At 41.1% G+C, this 19,836-nt stretch overlaps 1 protein-coding gene across 4 annotated transcripts; it reads left to right on the plus strand.

The window, feature by feature from the left end:
* Window positions 1-9,713: 9,713 nt before the first annotated feature.
* On the plus strand, window positions 9,714-19,453 carry LOC113053225 (cyclic AMP-responsive element-binding protein 1). Of its 4 annotated transcripts, none has more exons than XM_026218077.1 (9): window positions 9,714-9,871; window positions 12,387-12,466; window positions 13,478-13,593; window positions 13,748-13,894; window positions 14,536-14,636; window positions 14,706-14,845; window positions 15,026-15,208; window positions 15,694-15,847; window positions 17,118-19,453. In XM_026218077.1, the coding sequence occupies exons 3-9, from the start codon at window positions 13,489-13,491 to the stop codon at window positions 17,260-17,262; spliced, it is 975 nt and encodes a 324-aa protein (XP_026073862.1). In that variant the 5' UTR covers window positions 9,714-9,871; window positions 12,387-12,466; window positions 13,478-13,488; the 3' UTR covers window positions 17,263-19,453. The 4 variants fall into 4 exon arrangements, with proteins under 4 accessions (XP_026073862.1, XP_026073863.1, XP_026073865.1 ...); XM_026218078.1 differs by having other exon boundaries at window positions 13,481-13,593; XM_026218080.1 differs by lacking the exon at window positions 12,387-12,466.
* The last annotated feature ends 383 nt before the right edge of the window (window positions 19,454-19,836 follow it).

Genomic DNA, 19,836 nt, shown 5'->3' on the forward strand with positions numbered 1-19,836 from the left:
TAGACTATATACACACTTTTGGACATTGTTATAAAAGGCAAATTAAATAAAGTAGGCTATTGTAAAAAGTGTTTTAAGAGAGTTAATTTACTCAGTATTCATCCATAGACTGGCAAACAACAATGATGTGAACAGCTTTGAATAAAACCGAATAAAGCTAAAAGAGCATTGTTGCTGCATTTGCACTGTGAATATTAATGGAGCATGTGTCTGTATCTGCTTCAGTCGGTGGCTCGGTGTTCACTCCAAGTGCAGTGCATACAGTGCAGACTTTTACGGCCCTCAAAGAGCATACTGCTTTGAATTCTAACAACTTAGTCCACTTAAAGCAAATACCGAGGTTTGTACTTTGAATTAATATCCAGCGAAGCTTGCACTTCACACCTCCCATTAGATGTAAACCGGGTCTAAAGTAAGGGTTCGGGTCAGCACAGTGTGATGCTCAGGTCTAGAGAGAGCACCTGGTTGTGTAACACCCCAGTGTCGCTCCACAGGGGCCATGCATTATGTAGCGATTGCATTTCCATGCTGCTCCCTCCTGTGCAGCAGTAAAAATAGAAACGCAGACCTCGGTGCTCATGCTTCATTGTTTACGACTGCGCCATCCTCCTTCGCTCCTGAGCACAGACGGTTATTACTCAAACAACCATACACACACACACACACACACGTGCGCGCACCACCTTACCTGAGATATTAAGATCAGAAGAGGTCAGACTGGAAACATCGTCCTGAGATGTCAAAGATCTCAAGACACCAGGTTTTCTATGGCTTACTTATTAAAAAAAAATAAAACTTTGTGTACATATTCCACCTCTGAATGGTTCCTGAGGCATAGAGATAAAAAAAAAAAATTAAGCTATCCAGAGCTTCATCCAGTACTTCCTACATTTTGTTATGCATATTTTTGTCTAGTAACTTGATAAGAATTTACATATTACATATTCAAGTTGATGTTTCTGTGGGGGCTGTGACCGGTAACTTTGCTTGCATTACTAACTTTGTGTTTTAAACAGCAGAAAAGGCCAATAAAATTTCCTCCGGGTATACAAAATCTCTATCTACTCTGTTTACTGTTGTCCCCACTGCAGTTCTAGTGCCTATTATAAGGAACAGCACAATATAAAAAGTGAGTGCAACTTCACTGACAGCTACACTGAGGCAGCCTTTGAGCCCACGCATCAATAAAAATTGTGGCTCTTACTTTCTCGAAGTCTACCGCTATCAAACTGCAGACACAGACAAGAGAGAATGAAAAAGACATGACTCAGAACTGGGGTGCATACCCACTGAATTAAAGAAAAAGTCCATCGCTTATTGATAGGAACAAACTTTTCCTGGTTTAAAATGATAGACTGAAGAAATGCATGATGCATTACATTAACATTTTAGCTTTTTAATTATTAATTAAATAAAGAATTTTTTGTGTGTGTGTGTGATTCTACTTTGTGTGCATGGAGAAAAAAAAATCTAATTTCTAAAGCTCATTTGTGTATACGGAGCAGGGTCAGAAATTAAGTGGACCCTGGAAAACAAATGCCACAGAAAGTGACAGGAACCATCTATAGTACATTATCAAACAGCCTAGCAAACAATTTTGACACTCTTCATTAAATTAAGTTATTGATACATTTGCAACAATATATGTTAATGAGTTTCATATTTAACGGTGTATAATAGGTTGCAAAAGGAGGTTTACACAGCTATGCCATAGATTAGAAGAACCATTGTTGGTTCCCCAATGGCCCTAAAAGTTTTTTTTTTTTTTTTTTTTTTTTGTGAATAATATTTTAATAATCTAGTAACCATCTGCACTAAAGAACCTTTTGTGCAATAGGAAAATTCTGTGGATGTTCAAGTTTTTTAAATGGAACCACAGATTCTTTAATTTTAAGAGTGTATAAAAAGCATCTGAAAGAAACACAACACCCCTTAACAGAAAAGTTCATTTCTGACACTGACTCAGAGCAGTCATTACCTTCAAGTCTGTGTCAGACCACCATGCAGTGTGGGTTGCTGCTCGCCTGGGAGAGCTCAGTCTTGTTTCCTCGAATTGTTTGGGTTGCATAATTAGCTGAATATAAATCAGTGAATAAAACCCAATCTGCAATTCTAACGATAGGCCATTAAGTACTAAACACATTCGCATTTTTTTCTGATTTTTTTTTTGAATAACGATTTTAAAGAGAATTTTCTATTAGATGAAAATATGATCACAGACCGAGTAGCAGTGTTTAAATCCTTGTTTTGGCACACATCACAAATGCAGCACAACTAGCCACTGGCTTCTTTGCTTCCTCTGACGACGTTTGATGAATTTCCTTTTAGTGATGTGCAGGGTTTGCAGCATTGAAAAGGCTTTAATGTATCATGTTTTTTTTTTTCTTCATTCTCGCTCTTTTTTTCCCCTTTTCTTTTTTTTTTTTTTTACGTTGAGCACCCTTGCTGCAGCATCAATGGAGCAGTTCGCCCAATCTCAAGTCCTGCTCATCCTAATGGGTCCTGAGAATTAGGCTGAGAAGAGAAACAACCGTGCCAGACTCAGACAAGAGACTGAACGAGAGTGTGCGTTCACTCGAGGGATGATGCGCAGCAGGAGCTCAAAGGAGAGAAGGAGGGGGAGGAGGGAGGAGAGGGTGAAGAGGAGGAGGAGGGAGTCTCTATGGCCAACTCTGAATGTAGTTCTTTTTCAAGGTCAACCACATTGGAACGGTTATACAAAAAAAAAAAAAAAAAAAAAAAAAGACTACATACAACAAGCACTTTCATTAGAAACTGAAAATTGCTTTAGAAAAGATGCTTTCTTCTAGATTTATGTTTTCAATAACAGCTGCCATTGCCTCTGTATCATAGGGGCCGAGCGGCGTGCACGATTTGGGCAATTTTAACGTGCAGGCGTTTTGTGATAATGGAGCAAATTCTTTTATTGATTTTGCTGTATATCACAAGAGTTTCCCCTTATCATCACTCTATAGGTCTACTGTCAGCCCACGCAGCCTCCTAAAGATAATTTCACATATTGCACAGATTTGTCATTTTTTTCCCTGAAGACATCCACCAAGCACAAATTCATAGTTGTTCATTAACAAGACGGTCAATTCCCCAAACAATGTGCTTCACGTCACAATAAAAGGCAGGTTTTATGGCTTGTAGCAGTAAAGCGCTATTAAACAGATAAAGCACACCAAACAGGTATCTGGAGAATTATAAAAAGGGCTGCCACCCGAATAAACTCACACACCCCAAACCCATAGCCATTCAGAGAGAGGGGTTATTGAGTGCATGCTGTAAAAAAAACTGTGTAACTGCTGCCCCCTTCAGGAAGACTTCGTAGAGACTTCAACAGAGTGTAGAAGATGGAAGAGAAAATGACGAGTCTTCCCTCAAGTAAGGTGTACTGCTGCCCCCATGTGTTAAGTTAAGTGTGCGGCTTTATGGAACCTCTTGAAATTGCCACATTTCACATAAGAGAAACACAGAGAAATTGAATTGTCTTTCTCTGCATTCCTTTTATGTGAAATAAACTAAATATATATTTCTTTATTATTAAATGCAGCATTTTTTTTTTTTTTCACAATTTATTATGTTGTTGCCTTTTGTTAAACCGATTTAAATTACTTTTTTCCCCACATTAATATACACCATAATGGTAAAAAAAAAAAATAATCTTTGCAAACGTAGCTGGCACAATTGAAATTTAGCTCAGGAACATACATTTTCCTTGTGGATGTTACTACACTTCGAGTGAAGTTAACCTTTGGCAAATTCAATTGAATGGGTATGATTTGGAATCACACACACGTCTTAAAATAAGGTCTAACAGCCGATAAAGCAAATCAGAGTAAAAACCAAGCCCTCAGGTCAAATGAACTGCCTGTAGAGCTTAGAAACAGGTTTGCAATCAGTCACACATCTGGGGAAGGTTTCTGAAAAAAATTCTGCTTCATTGAAAGTCACAGAAGCATGTAGTCTCTGATACCCTTAAATGGAAGAAGTTTGAAACAGCCAGGGCTCTTCCTAGAGCTGGTCTCCTGGCCAAACTGAGCAACTGATGGAGAAGGGCTTTGGTTTAGCATGGTGACCAAGAACCTTGTGGTCACTCTAGTTGACTCCATGATCATTTATGGAAATAAGAGAAATCTACAGAAGGACAAACATCACTCCAACACTCCACCAATCTGGGCTTTATGTCGGTCAGTTGGTGTGGCCAAACTCAATCCTCTCTTCAGTTAAGATACATGAAAACACACTTGGAATTTGCTAAAAAGCACCTAAAGGACCCCAAGACTGTAAAAAACAATATTCTCTGGTCTGATGAACCTCAATTATAAGTATTATGTTTGAAGGAATCCAGCTCTGCTCATCATCTGCAGAGTATCATCCCAAAAGTGCTGGTAGCAGCAGGGACTGAGGGAATCAGAGTAGAAGAAAAGCTCAGTGCAACAAAATATTGAGATAGCCTTAATGTAAACCCAGTACAGAGCATTCAGGATCTCAGACTGGGCAGAAGGTTAATCTTCCATAGGACAATGACCTTTAACACAGCAAGAGTGCCTTAGAGACAACTATGTGATCGTCCTTGAGTGGCCCAGCCAGAGCTTTATACATTTACTAAGTTGTGACGATTCTGTTTTTGCTTTGTCAATATGGTGAATGGAGTGGAGATTGATGTGGGGAAAAAAGTAATTTAAAGCATCCATCCATCCATCCATCCATCATCTTCCGCTTATCCGGGGCCGGGTCGCGGGGGCAACAGTCTAAGCAGAGACGCCCAGACTTCCCTCTCCCTAGCCACTTCCTCCAGCTCTTCCGGGGGGACCCCGAGGCGTTCCCAGGCCAGCCGGGAGACATAGTCCCTCCAGCGTGTCCTAGGTCTTCCCCGGGGCCTCCTCCCGGTGAGACGTGCCTGGAACACCTCCCTGGGAAGGCGTCCAGGAGGCATCCGAAATAGATGCCCGAGCCACCTCAGCTGGCTCCTCTCGATGTGGAGGAGCAACGGCTCTACTCTGAGCTCCTCCCGAGTGACCGAGCTTCTCACCCTATCTCTAAGGGAGCGCCCAGCCACCCGACGGAGAAAGCTCATTTCGGCCGCCTGTATCCGGGATCTTGTCCTTTCGGTCATGACCCACAGCTCATGACCATAGGTGAGAGTAGGAACGTAGATTGACCGGTAAATCGAGAGCTTTGCCTTACAGCTCAGCTCCTTCTTCACCACGACAGACCGGTACAGCGACCGCATTACTGCAGAAGCTGCACCGATCCGTCTGTCAATCTCACGTTCCATCCTTCCCTCACTCGTGAACAAGACTCCAAGATACCTGAACTCCTCCACTTGAGGCAGGAACTCTCCACCAACCTGAAGTGGGCAATCCACCCTTTTCCGACTGAGAACCATGGCCTCGGACTTGGAGGTGCTGATTCTCATCCCAGCTGATTCACACTCGGCTGCAAACCGTCCCAATGCACACTGAAGGTCCTGGTCTGAGGATGCCAACACGACAACATCATCCGCAAAAAGCAGCGACGAAATCGTATGGTCCCCAAACCGGACACTCTCCGGCCCTTGGCTGCACCTAGAAATTCTGTCCATAAAAATTATGAACAGAACCGGTGACAAAGGGCAGCCCTGCCGGAGTCCAACATGCACCGGGAACAGGTCTGACTTACTGCCGGCAATGCGAACCAAGCTCTTGCTCCGGTCGTACAGGGACCGAACAGCCCTAAGTAGGGAGCCGCCGACCCCATACTCCCGGAGCACCCTCCACAGGATGTCGCGAGGAACACGGTCGAATGCCTTCTCCAAGTCCACAAAACACATGTGGACTGGTTGGGCAAACTCCCATGAACCCTCCAGCACCCTGGAAAGGGTATAGAGCTGGTCCAGTGTTCCACGACCGGGACGAAAACCACACTGTTCCTCCTGGATCCGAGGTTCCACTATCGGCCGAATTCTCCTCTCCAGTACCCTGGCATAGACTTTTCCAGGGAGGCTGAGAAGTGTGATCCCCCTATAGTTGGAACACACTCTCCGGTCCCCCTTCTTGAAAAGAGGGACCACCACCCCGGTCTGCCAGTCCAGAGGTACTGTCCCCAACCGCCATGCGATGTTGCAGAGGCGTGCCAGCCAAGACAGCCCCACAACATCCAGAGACTTGAGGTACTCGGGGCGGATCTCGTCCACCCCCGGTGCCTTGCCACCGAGGAGCTTTTTAACTACCTCGATGACTTCAGCCCGGGTGATGGACGAGTGCCCCCCCGAGTCCCCAGCCACTGCTTCCTCAACGGAACACAAGTCGGTGGGATTGAGAAGATCCTCGAAGTATTCCTTCCACCGCCCGACGATATCCCCAGTTGAGGTCAACAGGTGCCCATCTCTACTGTAAACAGTGTTGGTAGGGCACTGCTTCCCCCTCCTGAGGCGTCGAACAGTTTGCCAGAATCTCTTCGAGGCCAACCGATAGTCCTTCTCCATGGCCTCACCGAACTCCTCCCAGGCCAGAGTTTTTGCCTCCACGACTACCCGGGCTGCAGTCCGCTTGGCCTGCCGGTACCTGTCAGCTGCCTCCGGAGTCCCACAAGCCATCCAGGCCCGATAGGACTCCTTCTTCAGCTTGACAGCATCCCTTACTTCCGGTGTCCACCACCGGGTTCGGGGATTGCCGCCTCGACAGGCACCGGAGACCTTACGGCCACAGCTCCGAGCAGCCGCAGCGACAATGGAGGTGGAGAACATGGTCCACTCGGACTCAATATCTCCAGACTCCCTCGGGATCCGGTCGAAGCTCTGCCGGAGGTGGGAGTTGAAGATCTCTCTGACAGGGGGCTCGGCCAAACGTTCCCAACAGACCCTCACAGTACGTTTGGGTCTGCCGAGTCTGTCCAGCTTCGTCCCCCGCCATCGGATCCAACTCACCACCAGGTGGTGATCAGTTGACAGCTCCGCCCCTCTCTTCACCCGAGTGTCCAAGACATATGGCCGAAGGTCTGATGACACGACCACAAAGTCGATCATCGACCTCCGGCCAAGGGTGTCCTGGTGCCACGTGCACTGGTGGACACCCTTATGCTTGAACATGGTGTTCGTTATGGACAAACCGTGGTTAGCACAGAAATCCAATAACAGAACACCGCTCGGATTCAGGTCAGGGGGGCCGTTCCTCCCAATCACGCCCCTCCAGGTGTCACTGTCACTGCCCACGTGAGCGTTGAAGTCCCCCAGTAGAACGACGGAGTCTCCAGTCGGAGCACTTTCCAGCACCCCTCCCAGAGACTCCAAGAAGGCCGGGTAGTCCGCACTGCCGTTCGGCCCGTAGGCACAAACGACAGTGAGAGACCTATCCCCGACTCGAAGGCGCAGGGAAGCGACCCTCTCGTTCACCGGGGTAAACTCCAACACATGGCGGCTGAGCTGGGGGACTATTAGCAAACCCACTCCAGCCCTCCGCCTCTCACCATGGGCAACTCCAGAGTGGTAGAGAGTCCAGCCTCTCTCAAGAAGTGTGGTTCCAGAGCCCAAGCTGTGCGTTGCGGTGAGCCCGACTATCTCTAGTCGGTACCTCTCGACCTCCCGCACAAGCTCAGGCTCCTTCCCCGCCAACGAGGTGACATTCCACGTCCCTAAAGCCAGATTCCGTGTCCAGAGATCGGGTCGTCGGGGGTCTCGCCTTCGACTGTCGCCCGATCCTCTATGCACCGGCCCCTTACGCTCCCTCCTGCAGGTGGTGAGCCCACAGGAGGGCGGCCCCACGTCACTCCTTCGGGCTAAGCCCGGCCGGACCCCATGGGGGAAGGCCCGGCCACCAGGCGCTCGCATACGGGCCCCAACCCCGGGCCTGGCTCCAGGGTGGGGCCCCGGCTGCGCCATGCCGGGCGACGTCACGGTCCTTGATTTTAATTTTGCCATAAGGGGTTTTATGAACTGTTCTTAGTCTGGCCCGTCACCAAGGACCTGTTTGCCTTGGGAGACCCTACCAGGAGCATATAGCCCCAGACAACATAGCTCCTAGGATCATTCGGGTACACAAACCTCTCCACCACGATAAGGTGACAGTTCAAGGGGGGTAATTTAAAGCAGTTTAATAAAAATGTAAAAAAAAAAAAAAATGAAGGTGTATAAATACTTGTTAATACTTACACTGTAATACATATACAGATGAAAGATTATATTAAAATATTCTCTATTATATTTAACTTTCTAATAATACAATTTGAAATGCAGCCCTTCTCACGTCATACATTGACAAATTGAGATAACAACAAAACTTTGTTCCGTGGTGAAGCAATAACAATTTTTCTCTTAATTGGAGTAAAACCCAAGAAGTAATTTTAGATTTCAGGAAGTATCCAGTGCCCACTCCTCCTCCTCATGTTGAATAAGGCCCAATATTTCCTGAAGAAACTCAAAACGGCCAGTTTGAGCATTACAAACTTGTGTGAAAAGAATCCAGACCAGCAACATCAATGATTCATTTTGTTTGGCAAATGGGCAAAAAGGATAAATGACTTTTTTTCTTGCCGTCTGTCATCTAGTTTGTGTATACTCTGTGTATTGTGTATATACAGTTTTTCTATATTGCATGCTGAGCATATTGTATATTGTCTGTAAATGATATATTTTATTTGAGCAGCTGCCACGTTAGAAATGAACCCTTTTTTATTATTATTAAAGGTCAATATTTCCCATTTTTCAGCATTATGGGAGCATGCTTTTTTTTTAGCTTCATGAGAGCATTCATTTTTTCCAATCTCATAAAAACATTGAGTTGAGATGTCTATTTAGGTCAAAAATGCAATCTATTAAATTGAATCAACATCATATAAAAACAATACAAACAAAACAATGGACTCTATACAGGTCTTTATTGACTACCATCAGAATTCAATTTGAATATAATTGCTTTTTCTGGTTTTTGAGTTTGGAGATTTTATTTCATGTTGAGTGTTTCACTATATGATCAGGAATATTATTTTTGTTGTTGTTATTAACATGTTCTGCACGATGGCTCCAGAAGTCACCGTATTTCATGTTCTCCTAAATGTAGAAGAGAAATGCCAATAATATTTTCCTGACGTTGACACATTTCTAAGATATAATAAGAATATTGTTAAACTAAAAACAATTGCTTGTCATGTTATTCCTCTCCCACGATAAGTGTGTTTGCCAGCTCTGCATATTCATTTAGAAAAGCCAAAGTTGGCCATAGTGAAAATAATAGGGGTGATTCGTCTTTTCTGTCTGGATAATTTATGTTGAATTAATTATTAATTGATGAACATGACGTTTTGCAGTATTTTGCGTATAGGCCTGTATGATGGATTTCAGATAGTCTACACTGTTAAAGCTTTTTGAGGAAATCTCTGATGAGTTAAATAACAGCTCAAACCAGCATTAGTTGGTTTGAGCTGTTGTTGGTTGTTCCAGCTCTAAACTGGTCTTCTGGGAGGTTTAGGGCACTTTTCAGTTGGTCACACCTACCAGTTAACCAGTTGGAACCAGCTTCGACAGACTGTAAGACTGTTTTTTATATTTTGATATTAATTTGGTATTTCTAAGTAGGCTAAATAATGTTCCATTTTAGAAACATGTGACGAGGTTCATTTAACAGTATTTCTCAAGTATGTCGTATTCGCACTATTTCGTTAAGCTTCGGCAACGCTTCGTCTATATCCGTCACCACTCGACTCTTTCCGCCACGCTGTTCGGCAGCTCTCGCTCAGTGCAGTGGGGTTGATGATCGGATTTTCGTCTCGTTCTCTGTGTTGTTGTTCTCGGTGACGCGACGGAGGTGTAGCCTGACGCGGTCTCTTACGTGTCGGCCTGAATAAAAGTGGAGCTCCGAGGGCTCGAGAGTGACGGAGGGAGTCTGTATCGGTAAGAGGAGACAAGTGTCCGGAGGGAAAGGGCTCGTCTCGAGTAGCATAAAAATTTGGTTTGGGTTCGGCCCGTTGGAAACAAAGAGATCATGGCGGCTGTAGTTGTTGCATGCAGAGAGGGAGGGGAGGCAAACGGGAGAGCAACACAAACCCAGGGTGGGAAATCTTAATGTATGGCTGAAAATTTAAAATGAAAGGAAATATGGATGTATAACATCTCTGGTGTTCTCAAACCATCTGTGCAGATCATAGATGTGGGTTTTCCCCTTTTCCTGTTGGCTTCTTTCACACGCTGGCTAGACAAAATGTGTGCTTCTGGGTGGATTCAGGGTATAATATCATTCAGAAATAATTTAATCTTCTCTGATGTCCTTTGATACACTCTGCGATTTATTGGACACACTGATCCTGTAGGACTGGGTTATTAATGTTTCATTATATACGATTCTGTTCTGCCTGTGATTGCGCACCCTCAAGCACATTTACCTTCTTTACATTGCACATAATAAATTCATTATTGTATTACATATTTGGATATTAAATTGCACCAACTTAATCAAATGCAAGATGTAAAAAAGTATTTAATAAAAAAGTTTAATGCATTGATCATGATCTGTTCCACAGTGGCAAAAAAAAAAAAAAAAAAAAAAAAAGCAAATAATTATTTTGTAATATCTATATGCTGTCGTTTGGATGCATGCTTATGGCTTTAGATGTAAAGATCTATAAATGCACAACAGCTACTTTTCCTAGAATAATCCGTCTGGCAGAAAATAGGATTTAAAAAGTAGAGGGAGAACTATGCATGACCAATCACGCCACAGATGAGATCACATTACTGTCAGTTCAGGCTCTCTGCCATGCTGGAGCTTGTTCTCTCTCCCTTTCTCATATTTTTGTTTCAAAGTGCTCGGTCGACCTTTTTGTTTCACACACAACTAAAAACAGCCACTAAGGTTAATAAAACATTGTTATAATTTCTAATGTATTTATTTTAGACATTTTATCATTATATATTAATTTAATATATGATCACAAATCATTATTATATGATATTTTAATTATCATACTAACATTATGGTACAAACATTTAGTATGGTTTAAGGTTTAATTTTATATATATATATATATTTTTTTAAAGCAGATGAGTATAATTTCGCCATTCTAGGTTACTGTCTGTTGTTTTGACCAATAGGAAGTGTTCAGGAAACCCATTTAACTATTTTTGCAAATAATTTTTTCTTTTAGTAATTAAAAATGGCTTTTTTTTCTTATTTTTCTTATTATTTTCTTATTATGCTGAAAGAAGCTGGTCACAGGTTCATTCATGAAAACCTATAGCCTTGCTATCTGTATGTGGGGTAAATTAATCCAACTATTAGAGGCCTAGAGGTCAGACACTCCAAAGTCTACAAATGCTGATCAGTCAAGAGAAGTCAGGACTGCAATCACAGCATATTGTGATGCACTTTCAATAAAAAAAAAAAAAAGCTATATGATGACACCTTTATTGCAGTACTTATTTTTTATCACTGGGCAGTGCACTTGTAATTTTACACTCTAATATAAGATGTTATTGTAGACCAGTGCAGAAATAAAGCTTTTCAGAGCACCTTGGGGTTACACACTGGACTTTATTTAATGAGAACCTACAAAGATTTTAAATTCACAGTGGGATTTTAATTCTTTTCTGCTGTGCACTGTAATGCATTGCATCTCTTAGTGGGACGTATGAAGTTGTATGTTTCGAGAGAGACCTGCCTGTATTCTGTGCTAAAGCAACAAAGGTTAGATTTCACAGAACCCTGAGCGTAAACATGTTCAGCAATGATTTAGCAGTTTGTTTCTGCATCTTACATTTAGCAACTTTAAATGAAGGCAAGTCATATTTGATGCAGTTTCCCTGAACAAGAAGCATTTGTCAATGGACATGCAATGTTGCGGTCTCAGTTTTTAGACCAAATGGCCATGTAATGTATTTATTCATTACTGTGCTCATCTTGAGTGCAGGAAATTTGTGCCCTTTTTTCCTACGTAATGTCAAATAATTCAATTAAACCAATTAAAAAAAGTTGCAGCACAGGAACAACTTAACCATACTTAACTAATTTGTGGCTATATATGTATATTCTAAAATTAGCAACCTTTTCCAAGAAACCCTCGAGCTTAATTTTGATTTGCTTGTCTTATAAAACTGGACAAAACATTTTAGTGGATATGAAACTTTGTTTAGGTTGGGTTTTCATATCTTAATCATGTTACAATAATCCCAGCTAAACTAGTACTACAGTACCAATTAGCATTACAATACCACTGGCTTGGATGCAATGAATGTGATGGTACCAGGATGCTGTGAAGCACTTTCATTAAACTTAATGTACATTCATTTATAGAAGTCACAGTGACAAGGAAAAAAGGAACTCGGTCTAATCTTACATTTATTGTCATGTTTTGATGATACTTGTCAAAAGTTCCTGCCTAATATAGTGACTTTTCTGTGTCTGTCTGATCAGATTTCTGCAGTAGCAGAGTGTGAAGACTTACCAGAGTCAGTGGACGGTGTGAAGATTTTGTCTGGGTTTCCCTCTTAGATGTATGTACACTTCATCTGTAGTGTTGATTAAGAGGAATTAGCTTGCGTAACATGTGTTGATCATTTATGTACCGTATTTTTCTGACTATAAGTCGCACCTGAGTATAAGCCGCATTAGTCCAAAAATACGTCATGATGAGGAAAAAAACATAAGTCGCACTGGACTAGAAGTCGCATTTATTTAGAACCAAGAACCAAGAGAAAACATTACCATCTAACAGCCGCGAGAGGGCGCTCTATGCTGCTCAGTGAAGACTACAGGAGCACTGAGGAGCATAGAGCGCCCTCTCGCGGCTGTAGACGGTTAGTTCATTTCTCTTGGTTCATGTCAAATTAATTTTGATAAATAAGTCGCACCTGACTATAAGTTGCAGGTCCAGCCAAACTATGAAAAAAAGTGCGACTTATAGTCCGGAAAATACGGTAATTCAAAATCACCAGTTTCTTATTTTTGTATGGATTATTGCGGAATTTATTAAAATTATTATTTTCTTCATCAATATTATCTTTGTTTTAAATATATTCTCATCATTATTTGTTAGTGCGGACAATTTAGCAAATTGAGGGAACGAATTAGTAGTGCGCACAATTAATAAATCAAGTGAACTAAATTGTAAATCGAGGGAACTCGGTAGTAATCGTGTGCACGTTTTAGTACATTGAGGGAAAGAATTAGTAAATTGTGCACACAATCTAGCCTTATATTTTTTCCTGCGTGTTATGTGTGGGGCTCAGTAAGTGATGCCTTTGATGACATTTTCATAAAAATGATAATGTGGTTTTTGACATGCTGTGTATTCTTTGGTTTTATTCTATCAATATACAATATATAAATGGAAAACTAAATGACATTTTTCAGTGGGATGACATGATATCGGCATGTATGATGATTAAAACATGAAATGTATCTAGATAGTTTTTGTCTACTTCAAAATATGGGCTAGATAGTTTCTTTGTACACGTGTCAAAAATGTAAACTCAGTATGTTGCAATTTCCATCCTGTTTCTTAGCAGCTAACTCAATGACCATGGAGTCGGGAGCCGATGCCCAGCAGGGTGCAGACACTGCAGTCTCTGAAACTGAGAACCAACAGATCACACAGGCCCAGATCGCCACTCTTGCACAGGTGGGAACACAATCGATTGTTTACTGTACAGTACATCAAATTAATTCAGGTCTTAATGTTTTATTTTGAAACATGAAGAGCTTAAACTTTCAATCAAGAGTCTGACATTAGTGGCAGGATGACTGTGTTTGAATGTATGTGTGATATTGGATAGGTAACAATGGCTGCCGGACACGGTAGTGCCTCAGCGCCCACAGTCACCCTGGTGCAGCTGCCCAATGGTCAGACAGTGCAGGTACACGGAGTGATTCAGGCTGCTCAACCTTCAGTCATTCAGTCCCCACAGGTGCAGACGGTCCAGGTAAGAGAAATGAACACTTCCAACATCTCTACATGTTTATGACTGATTGTCAGGTGACAAGATCCATTTCATCCCTGATGTATTCTGATCACCTCACGTGATTCTCTTAATCAGAATCAGAAAGAGCTTTATTGCCAAGTGTGCTTACACACACACACACAAAGACTTTTTCTTGGTGAGGGAAGCTTCCAATGCACAGACAGGTTGACAAGTGACAAGACACAGATAGCAAAGATTGAAAATAAGTGAGTAGAAATAAATATGTAAAAACATTAGACAGGAGACAGTAACCATTATATTGTATGTACAGTGCTCTAGACAAATTATGCGAGGGAATGTGGGTAGATGTAAGATATATTAAGTCACTAACATACGTATGATAAATAGAAGTATGGATAGTTGGGAATTGCTCATTTTATTGCACAGTGGGGATAACATTTAACATGCTGGAAGAAACTTTTCCTATGTCTTACTGTTTTGGTGCTCAGTGCTCTCTAGCGCCAGCCAGACAGAAACAGTTGAAAGTGAGTTGTGAAGGGCCCAGAATGATTTTACCAGCAAAGATTTTAACATGCAATTATGTGATATGTGTCCCATATAGGCAGGCAGGTCTAAAAATGTAAGAATTGTCTGTTGATCAGATTTCCACAGTAGCGGAGAGTGAGGACTCACAGGAGTCAGTGGACAGTGTGACGGACTCCCGAAAACGAAGAGAGATTCTTTCTAGACGCCCCTCATATAGGTATGTAAATGTTCTTCAGTGGTTATTGTAAGGAGATTTTCCAAGTCAACAGCTTTGTGTGATTTATAGGAAAATCCTGAATGACCTATCATCAGACGCTCCGGGAGTTCCAAGGATTGAAGAGGAGAAATCTGAGGAGGACACTGCGCCTGCCATCACTACAGTTACTGTGCCAACCCCGATATATCAGACCAGCAGCGGCCAGTACAGTGAGTACATGATTGAGATATTTTGAGATTCAATCTGCACCTCACACTTTATAATCCTCAGCATGTCAGGAGCACCATAAGACCACAACTCCCAACATATTTGGATCTTAAACATAGTTCCATGTGCAAAGCTTCTCACCTAATCAATGACAACCTCTTGATTGCCATTTCTTCCTCCAGTCGCCATTACACAGGGTGGAGCCATTCAGCTTGCGAATAATGGTACAGACGGAGTGCAGGGATTGCAGACTCTCACCATGACCAATGCAGCAGCAGCCCAGCCGGGGACCACCATCCTGCAGTACGCCCAGACCAGTGACGGTCAACAAATTCTGGTGCCAAGCAATCAAGTGGTGGTACAAGGTGAGCTGGACTATATTCCCCGAGTTCTTTTTTTTAAATACTTTCCCGCAGTTTCGGTAATAAATATAAATGGAAGTTACAGCAAAGCACAACAATTGACGTACAGTATTTGCCAGTTTTAAAAGGGAATCTTGGTGGTTTCAAACGGCAATTAAATTACCACACAACCTTCGTTTTTGTCAAAAGAATATACAAGTCATTTGGCCAGGGAATTTTTACACGGATGGTGGGAGAAAAACACAGATGTTCTGGAATCAGATGGCAATAAAAATCACAAATTAACCTCTGTAAATGTTGAAAATAGTGTCCCAATGAGTTTAAGGATACTAATGTTGCTTAAGTAAATAGTATCAATTTTGATATCGTTTTACCGGTTTGCCTTAGTATCTGGGCTATTGAAAGTTGAATGTATCCATCTGTATTCTCTGCTTTAATTCAAAACTTTTCATTCATTGTTTGTCGGTTGTGTTTTGTCCGCCCTTAAGCTGCTTCTGGGGATGTTCAGACCTATCAAATTCGTACTGCCCAAACCAGCACTATTGCTCCAGGTGTGGTGATGGCATCCTCTCCGGCTTTGCCAAGTCAGGGAGTTCCTGAAGAGGCCACGCGCAAGAGGGAGGTCCGCCTCATGAAGAACAGGTAAAAACCAAATCAACTTTTTGGTAAAAGCAAACCACGTAAAGTCAGCCAGTTAATACTCACATATGTCCATTACCGATTGGGGTTGGTAAGATTTTTGAATGAAGCGTCTTTTGCCAACCGAAGGTTTCATTTATTTGGGAAGAAAAAACCTTTCATCCTTTCATTAGGATAGGACAGTATTGTAGATAGGAAGCAAAGTGGGAGAGAGAGAGGGTGGGGGCAGGATCGGGAAAGGTCCACAAGCCGGGACTTGAACTCTGAACGCCAGACACGCAACAGCACTATATGTCAGCACACTGGCCACGAAGCTATCGGCACCAACAATTATAAAACTTTTTAAAATGTTATTTATTCCTGTGATGGGATAGCTGATTTTACAACAGCTGTTACTCCAGTGTTCAGTGATCCTTCAGAAATCATTCTAATTTGCTGATCAAGAAGCATTTCCTACTATTATCAATGTTGAAAACTGTTGTGCTGGTTAATATATTTTGTAGAAATAGCGAGTACAGATTAGTTCACTTCCAGAATAAAAATTATGATAATTTATTCAACCCCATCTCATTTGAGAGGTTCATGTATTTCTGTCTTCAGTCGCAAAGAAATTAAGGTTTTTGAGGAAAACATTCCAAATTCATTCTCCTAATAATGGACCTCAGTGAGGGCTGAAGGTCCAAACTGTAGTTTCAGTGCAGCTTCAAACGGCTCTACACGATCCCAGCAGAGAAAGAAGTGTCTTATCTAGTGAAACAATCAAGAATTTCCTAAATAAAATTAACATTTTATACCACAAATGCTCATCTTGGACTAGCTTGACCTCACTCATTACATAATCATGTTGCAAGGTTATGCGTGATGTAGGCGGAAACACCGCCTCAGTGTTTACAAAGCGAACGTGAGCTTCAGATGATTTTGAAGTTGGAGGAGAAAGTGAGATGGAGTTTTTCGCCCTGCATTTCTGAACCGGAGGGCACAGATTAAGAGCTAACCGCACTTGACCCATCCAACAGGATTACGTAATAAGTTAAGATGCTCATGTGCAAGCAAAGCTAAAGCAAGACAAGCATTTGTGGTTAAAAAAAAAAGTATAGAAATGTTTTTTTTGGGGGGGTGGGGGCGGGGGTTGTCAGAAAATGACAGATGGTTTGGCTAGATATGACCCTAAGACCCTTATTCCTTTGCTGGGATCATGTAGAGCCATTTGAAGCTGCATTAAAACTACAATTTGGACTTTCAGCCCATTGGTTCCATCTCTTTCCTCCTCCAGAGAGGCTGCTCGCGAGTGCCGTCGAAAGAAAAAGGAATATGTCAAGTGTCTGGAGAACCGTGTGGCCGTTTTGGAGAACCAGAACAAAACTCTCATCGAGGAACTCAAAGCACTCAAAGACCTGTACTGTCACAAATCAGAGTGACGTACCACCCGTTCTCCCTTCGTTCTAGCCGACTTACGTGTACAGAGACTAAAGGGCAAGTCAGCCAGACACGGAAGCATGTTTTCTAAATGTTTTCTTATTTTAAATTGCTACAGACTGCCTGTATGAACACACAAGCACATGAGGGAACTGAACAGAAGCCCCCTGGTCAACACCAATCTCCTCTAGAAATATTGGATCATGCATTTAAAAGACAAAAACAAGCAACAACAAAAAAAAAAAAAAAGTGCTGAGAACTTTATGGTGGATGTAAACACACAAAGTACTTTCTCAGGCATCTTTACTCCTGGACTCAAACGGAAACTCAGAAGAGGGATTTGTGGGAAAACGTTTACCTTTTTTCTGTGTTGGTGTATAATATGTCCCTAACTTTTTTTAAAAAAAGATACAAATAATGTACAATAATAATAATTAGACGGAGATTAATAGCATGGTAGGCATCGAGAAAGATTTGGTCTTGGAGTTGGCATCATTCCCTCTTGAGATTCTAAAGGTTTAACGTGTCTGACTGTTACTTTTATTTGCGTTTAGTGCTCTTGTGTTTTAAGTTGGCATTTTTACCTTTAAATATGAACAAACTATATAAAATTATGAATATTGATTTACAGAATCTATGCCATTTATAAACAGATATATTGTGTATCATATACAGAACAAGATTATAGCCCATGAATATTTCGATTTTGACATTTTGCACATTTAGGATGGCAAATTTTTTCTTTTTTTTTACCTAAATCATTTCAATTTCATAAAATACTGCCATTGCAGTAGGAACAGTTGCACATACACAATATAAAAGGTTATTTTATTGCAGACATTTGGTCACTTATACACCAAAATTCACATTACAATGTCAGGAATTTGGTATATTTTCCAGGTTGAAACATTTCTTCCCATTTATGTTGATCATATTCAGCAGATCACTTGTGTGTTATGCTTCTAGATCATAGAGCTATGATTGGATGACATACGGTCCAATACATTCTGTCGCTGGCATTATAAACTAAAGCATGTTTTATAAATATTACATTAGCTTTGATATCGTTATATGGTCAGTTTTTCATTTCAACACTAACAACTGGGACGCAGTGTCTTTGTATTTGATCATGTGATAACATAAGTAAAGAGTACATGTTATCTATTATTGCATATGCATTTTTGGCAGCTATTTCAAATATATATTAAGATTTCTCTTGATTGCATTTTTCCTTTTTCCACATTGAGTTGCTTTCAAGAAACAACTGGACAGCTGGAAACTTATTACAATTTGCCTTCGACAACACAAGTTGTATTTTGTTTACAAAGTTGCTTCTGTTGAAAGTTGATGAATAATTGTTAAAAAAAAAAAAAAAGTCAGTTAAATTGATTGCATCGAGCACAGAAAGTTTTAAATGAGATGTTAACAGACTATGAATTAAAAATGCCCATCAACAAATCCAGTCTGTACGGAAATGTACCCGTGTCATCTGTTAGCAAGTGCATCATCTGCTGCGACTCCTAAACTTCAAACCGACAGCCTGACGTGTCATTCATGCATTCAGGCGTGACAAATTGGGGAAGCAATCTCTCCACAGCAGGCGCTTGTGGTCCAGATCTGCAGTTTAACTGCTTATGCAACCTGATTTCCCTCACAAAACCAATTATGTTCTGACACAAGACTCTGAATTGGTACATCGGAGGACAGACTGACCTCAGCTTTCAGAGAAATGCAAATTCTGTCTGTTTTCAGTGATTGAATCTTTATTCGTTTTCTGAACCGGTAGTAACTTTTTTTCCACTTGTATGTACCCCATATGCAATAAGATTGACCTACTATCATGCTGGCCAAAGTGAACTCTGAAATATGCTACTATGTGTGTTTGTCTCCATGCATACAAAAAAAAGAAAAGAAAAAAACAATCAGTCTGAAGCAATGTTTGATCTCATTCATTTTGGACAAACACATCATGCACTTTTTGTATGATAGCTTTAACTTTTTGGACATGATGTACAGCACTGGTAGGATTTTATAGTGTTTAGAAGTGTATTATATATACACTCTGTGACTTGGCTTACATTTTTAGATGCTTTGCACTCAATTACCGTTACAATACAATTGTGTATACTTGTTGTTCCCCCCACCTCTCTTTTGTACACAAATGTAAATCTTTAATAAAATACTAATACTGCACAATGGGTGTTGTGGGTAGAGATGCAGTGCAATGCACAACTTGATGTGCATGTAAAACATGATTTTTCAAAGCTGTAAACAAAAGGTTATTGGACTATGTTTTACAAGAAAATACCATTTCAGTCTTTCTATTTTAAAATTGAATGTTTTACTTGTCATTCCCTGAAATTTTTAGTAATTTACAAAAAAAATATTGTGTGTGTAATATATATATATATATATATAAAAAAAAATATTAGTCTGAAGAATTATATTAACTCACATTTTTCTGTTTGTATTTAGCAAAATTAGATTAACATTTTATAATAATGTCATTCTTGAATTGGAGTGGCAAACTAGGCAGTTTTTTTATATTTTCCTTTTTTGTAAAATATGCTTGGTAT

The sequence above is a fragment of the Carassius auratus genome, chromosome 34 (genome assembly GCF_003368295.1).
Source record: "Carassius auratus strain Wakin chromosome 34, ASM336829v1, whole genome shotgun sequence".
NCBI classification, from domain to species: Eukaryota; Metazoa; Chordata; class Actinopteri; order Cypriniformes; family Cyprinidae; genus Carassius; species Carassius auratus.

What these genes read in the sequence shown, in the direction of transcription:
- LOC113053225 (XM_026218077.1), top strand. Translation starts at nt 13,489, where the DNA reads ATGACCATGGAGTCGGGAGCCGATGCCCAGCAGGGTGCAGACACTGCA. An exon ending in TCTAGACGCCCCTCATATAG is followed by an intron (nt 14,637 to 14,705) that starts GTATGTAAATGT and finishes TGTGATTTATAG; the next exon opens with GAAAATCCTGAATGACCTAT. An exon ending in GACCAGCAGCGGCCAGTACA is followed by an intron (nt 14,846 to 15,025) that starts GTGAGTACATGA and finishes TTCTTCCTCCAG; the next exon opens with TCGCCATTACACAGGGTGGA.